Source organism: Zea mays, chromosome 5 (assembly GCF_902167145.1).
Source record: "Zea mays cultivar B73 chromosome 5, Zm-B73-REFERENCE-NAM-5.0, whole genome shotgun sequence".
In the NCBI taxonomy this organism is placed as follows: Eukaryota; Viridiplantae; Streptophyta; class Magnoliopsida; order Poales; family Poaceae; genus Zea; species Zea mays.
In genome coordinates this window covers 46867909-46873577 of record NC_050100.1, presented here as the reverse complement: position 1 = coordinate 46873577, position 5669 = coordinate 46867909, and the positions used below count along the sequence as shown (strand labels likewise).

The window sequence follows — 5669 nt, the reverse complement described above, 5'->3', positions numbered from 1 at the left end:
GCTACCCTTCGTCCTGATATGAATGTTTTCACTCATTTAATCCATTTAGGCGAGAACCTTTCATCCTAAGAGCCTAGTATAAGAATGCCCATTTACCTTGTCACATGCCTTCTCAAAATCAATTTTGAAGATAACACCATTTTTGCTTTTTCCTGTGAAGCTCATGTGTTGTTTCATGTAAGTAAGGACACCTTATAAAATGTTACGCCCTTTCATGAAAGCAGTTTGAGATGGGTTGATGACATGATCAGCCACAATATTGAGTCTAATGGTCGCAACTTTGGTGAAGATTTTAAAGCTAACATTTAATAAACAAATGGGTATATACTATTGAATCACATTAGCCTCTTGAACATTGGGAATGTGAGTTATGACTCCAAAGTTGAGACTAAAAAACGGCAGATCCCCATTAGATAGGTCTCTAAACATTAGCATAAGATCTTTAATTGTGTCCCAAAAATGCTGATAAAATTCAGTAGGAAACCTATCTGGACCCGGCGCTTTATTGTGCTCCACCTCAAAAATGGCTTCCCTAATCTCCTTTTCAATGGAAGGAGCGGTAAGAAACACATTCTTTGAGGGATATCAGAAATCCAGGATTCTTCCAATCTAAAGCCATTTACCTCTAGTGGACCAAACAACTCTTACAAAATACAAAGACATTTGATGTATTGTTTAAGAATCTCCTGGTAATCTTTTCTTGATCATGATCTAGAGAGAAGATCATTTTCTTTCTTTTCTTTCCATTAGCAACCATTTTGAAAATATCGAGTACTAGTTGAATAATCAACGTCGCTCTGATTGAGTCATGGTGCCTAGTTAAGTGCAGGGGGCGATCAGGAAAATTAATTGTGACTAATCGGATGAACTGCGGTAAAGAACACACTTTGCAGCAACCGACCATCTCGGTTTATACCCGGAAGGAAAGAAGTATTATTGCTACAACAGCTTGTAGAACGTTTATAGAAGGCTAACTACGGCAGCAAACTACAGAAGGATACCAGAAGTCCCTTCAGTTCAGTGAAACTAGGACGGAAGAACGTGACGTCTGGATCAGTCAACTACAAACTCGCTTCAATCTCTTCCAGGGTGAGTCCTTTTGTCTCAGGGACGATCCAGAATATGAATGCAAGAGATGCCACTGCAATCACCCCGAATCCAGAGAAGAGCGCTCCCGTTCCAATCAAATCCTATGAAACCATGCATACACATATTTATCATCAATAGGCAGCAGATTGCACATATACAGTAATATATTGCACATAAGACGAATACATAGTGACGCTCTTTTGCAAGAAAAACGGAAGGACAGGGTAGGCTTGTACCTCCAGTGGAGAGAAAGCAAAGGTGACCAGAGCGTTGGACGCAAAATTGACAAGAACAGCAACGCCCAGTCCACGCCCTCGCAGCCTCAGCGGGAAAACCTCTGAGATCATAAGCCAGCCAATAGGACCAAATGAGAGCTGCGGAGAAAGTTCTCTTTGTCAGACAGATTATCACATATGAACTCACAGATTTGAAGCAGAAGCCAATTACTAAAACTTTGGTGCAAAGCAATCCATTCTACTCATATTTCAGAAATAGGACTGCTCCAGCTGACGGAAGTCACAGTAATCCTCGTTGGAGTTCTCAAACAAGGTAAGATGGCTATTGTGCACAAGGGGAAGAAAGTACCTGATAACAACCAACATATAGTAGAAGCGCTATTACAGCCACATAGGAGGCATCTTTCAGTAAAGTGTAGTAGGAGGACAGCAAAAATAAGGCAACAGTCTGCACAATGTAGAATCAACAGGTAATCAGTAACCATAGGAATACCCATCAAGACATTTGTAACCCGCTAAAAGGCTAAACAACTTGAGGCAGACTTACAATTCCACTGACACCTCCAATAAGCAATGGTCTCCTGCCAAGTCTGTCGACCACAAGGACTGCTACTCCGGTCATGATTAGCTACAGTATAAAAACCATAACATCATCACTGAGTAGTGAGTAAGCATGCATGGAACCTTGCAAAGGAAGACAGTTAGAACCAAGATAAAAACAATATGCTTCCTCTCAAAGGTAATTCTGTAATGTAACTATGGATTGCATTGCAAAAGGCCTTTGCAGGGGAGTAAAAAATCATATTAGAGTAGTAAAATACTCAGGTTAAATTTAATAAAGCGTATGCAAAAAAAAGTATTCACATGTACCTTCAGTAAGCCAAGAAGAATTGACACACGAGTGGCATCAGATGCCCCAGAGAATCCAGCACTCTGCTTGCAAACCAATGATAGATATGAGTGATACAGGAACTAAAGAGAATAATGTGGGGTCTAAAAAGTACTAATCGCAAGTTGCCCAGACAAGTTTGACAATTATTTCCACCCTGAAAGTAGATTGATAATGTTTTGAGGCACTGAACCCTATATTGGAGATCAACATAGTAAGTCCTAACACAAATGGGCTTCTATAATACCCAAACATGCTTGAACTGGATAACTCCATATAGGGAATCAACAGTATGTCACTACCTGAAAAATTGTAGCAGCATAGTATAGAACGCTAGGTTGACCAGTGACCTACATATATACACATAAGCCATGATCAGATGAAATACCATAATATTTATTTTTCAGAAAAGAACACCCTATGTTAGTAAAAGCACAACAATATATTCCAAATTAAAGGTATAATAGATACCTGCTGAAAGAACACCAAACCACATCCAATTATCATTGCTTTAAGACATTTTCCTTGAAAGATCTCACCGAAGCTAGCTTGCTTCTCTTGATCAATATATGAAAGTTCCTCTAGAATCAAGTCAATCTGCTCTGAGACCAAATCAGGTGAAGCTTGACCCCGCAACCGACATAAGCACCGGGTTGCATTTTCTTTTGTCTCTGGCAGATTCCCCTTCCCTTGTATGGCACATAACAGGAGCCACCTAGGTGATGAGGGTAACCAGCACATTCCAACTCCCATTATGAGACATAATGGTGTACTGGAGGCATACATGTAACGCCAACCAGAAACCACTTCAACATAGAGATTTCCTGCTATATAACCAAGCTGCAAAAGTACAGATAAATAAGAATACCAAAAGATTTCTGAAGTGGTGATAAAGAAAAAAAACAGTATACACTTACAAGCATCCCAAGAACAATAAAGAACTCCTTTAGAGAAATGAGCATGCCTCTTATCTGGCTCGGTGCAGTCTCTGCAATATACATTGGAGCAGCATGCATAGCCTGATTAAAGCAACTTGCATAAGCATCATATCTTTGTTTTTGCCCCCAAAACAAATATAAGGCCTCATAAAGAAATGTGTGTGGTCATATGCTAGGCAATGTGCAGTGTCAACTATGACTAGAGATTCTATTACCAATCCAATTCCTATGCCATATAAAAAGCGGCCAACCACCATGATAGTGAAATTGGGTGCTACTGCTGTCAGAAAGGCTCCAATAAAATATGAGATAGAAGCAAGGATAAGCTCTTTACGTCGTCCTGCAGAAGGTAGTTAGGATAAATAATAATGAGATGACCAAACTAAATTACGCCATAGATCAGCAGTAGCATGAAAAAGATGAGCGGTGAAAGACCTAAAAAATCTGCAATTGTATATGCCAAGACGGAGCCGATCAAAGCACCATACAGTGAGCCACTGACCTGCATCACGCATAGCGGGTGATTACATCATTCAGCAATGGGACACCAGTTAATGAACCCAACCTTTGCTCAAATAGTTTTTGATGCATAGTAAAGCATTACCACAAGACCCGTTTGCACAGATGACAAATTGTACCAAGTAGTACCACTGAATGTCGACGACTGCAAAATAGGTTTGATGGCAGTCAAATTAGCAATATTAACCGAATTGATGTGCAAGTCTAATGCGGCATTTTTAGAAGCAAACAGGAATAAGATTAGCGCTCATGTGATACCTTGAGCGATATGGTTGCACCGGATGTTGCCCCAATGTCATAGCCATACAGAAGGCCTCCCAAAGCTGGAAAGAGAAACCTGCAACAGATTCACCAGAGCCAAGACTTCGGTAAGGTAAACCGTACATGTGTGTCTCATTAAAAGAATATGTACATGTGTGCAGTAAAGGTTGATTTTTTATGGAGGAATGACAAGCATTCTTGTTGCCTGAAAATCTGAAAGTTTGTTGTCAAGCATTAATCTGTTAGGTGACATGACAGGAAGGAGCGGAGACTACGAAATTTCTGCAGTAAAAGGCAGAGCAGAGACTTTTGGGCGAGAGGCTTGAGAAGAAGCTGTAATCCATTTCATGGAGAGATCGGAGATGAGGCACAATTTTGAGAGCAAGATTTAGGGTATATGCTGACTGAGGTGAGCGCACGGTACGATTCGTGAAAGGTACCGTAGTAAGTAGAGTATGAGAGAAGAATGGAGTATTGGAGTGGAGAGGGGTGCTTATTAGACTCACGGGAAGACGGCGGCGGAGACGGAGTAGCACTCGGCGGAGGCGGGAGTCCTGAGCAGCAAGGGGCGCCTGCTCTCGCAGTCATCGTCGTCGGTGTAAGCCAGAACGCCGCCCGAGGAGACGTGGATCTCCTCGTGCTCGCTCTGCCCCTGCTGGCGCAAGCACAATCGAGGACGACGGGGACATGGATCAATGAGTAGAAAGAAGATGAAAAGCTCAAGAAGCTAAAACAGAACGAAAGCGGTAATCGAACTAGTTAGTTGCTGGAGCCCAGGTCGGGAGGGGATGCCCGTCCATCCGTACCTTGTTTGACTTAGAAGACGGCTCCGCAGGAGGAGGATGGGAGGCCATTGGGGAGGAGCTAGGCTTCGTGTTCGTTTGCGTACACGGTCAAGGGCTCAATGGCCTGGTGGAGGTTCTTGTACGTCTCGTCAGGGTCCGCCTGTGGTTTGAGGACGGAAGGAGCGGCTGCGTGTGCTTGCGTGAATCGCGTGTGTGGGTAGGTAGGTAGCTGCGGTGCTGCGGCTGCCCCTGCGGAAGCGACGAGCGAGGGAGGGAGAGAGATCGGTGATGCAGCCGGGCACGTCTGCACTATACTAGAATGCGGCTGTCCGCCAAGTCCATTCGTCATTTTTTATTAGTTACCACGAAAGTAAAAAAACTGTACGAAATATTGAAACGGGACGATAAATATTTCTATAATATACAAAATTCATATGATAAATATTATTAATATCACATAAATTATTTCTAAAGAGTCAATTTAGAATTTATAATGTCGACAATCATACGCTAATCTAATCCTTTTTAGAAATATCGATAAGTCGTTGTTGTATGTTTGCAGGGATAATATATCAGCACGAATTGTTCTCATAACTTAACAGATCAATCACAAAGTTCCTTCGAAGAATCTATCCAACACATAAAGACATAAGAGAACAAAATATCAAATTTGTATTATGTAACCGTAATGTATGTTTGAACATGAAACGTATGTACTACACTCACCCTAACAAATTTCATCCATCTGTCATTCCCCCACATGGTCATAGCTTGTAAAATGAGGTAGCTGGTATTAAGCCAATAGAATAATGTTTGGCCAACTATGTTATATTAAATTATTATCATAGAAAAATTTAAACTGCTGAGAAGCTGGTACGAAGAGAATACTCTCTTAATCAATTGGAACATCAGTCCGAATTGTATATTCTCACTTAAAAATATCATCTGCCCA

General features: G+C 41.5%; 1 protein-coding gene across 2 annotated transcripts; it reads right to left on the bottom strand.

Moving 5' to 3' along the window:
- Window positions 1-834: 834 nt before the first annotated feature.
- LOC103626301 (D-xylose-proton symporter-like 2) lies at window positions 835-5044 on the bottom strand. Of its 2 annotated transcripts, none has more exons than XM_008646691.4 (14): window positions 4739-5044; window positions 4439-4584; window positions 3930-4008; window positions 3757-3816; window positions 3588-3654; window positions 3368-3492; window positions 3132-3233; window positions 2686-3054; window positions 2517-2564; window positions 2196-2258; window positions 1873-1953; window positions 1675-1773; window positions 1326-1463; window positions 835-1190 (listed from the first exon to the last, which is right to left on the bottom strand). In XM_008646691.4, exons 1-14 carry the CDS (start codon window positions 4784-4786, stop codon window positions 1062-1064), a joined length of 1554 nt encoding a protein of 517 aa, XP_008644913.1. In that variant the 5' UTR covers window positions 4787-5044; the 3' UTR covers window positions 835-1061. The 2 variants fall into 2 exon arrangements, with proteins under 2 accessions (XP_008644913.1, XP_008644912.1); XM_008646690.4 differs by having other exon boundaries at window positions 4439-4587; window positions 4739-5043.
- Between the last annotated feature and the right edge of the window lie 625 nt (window positions 5045-5669).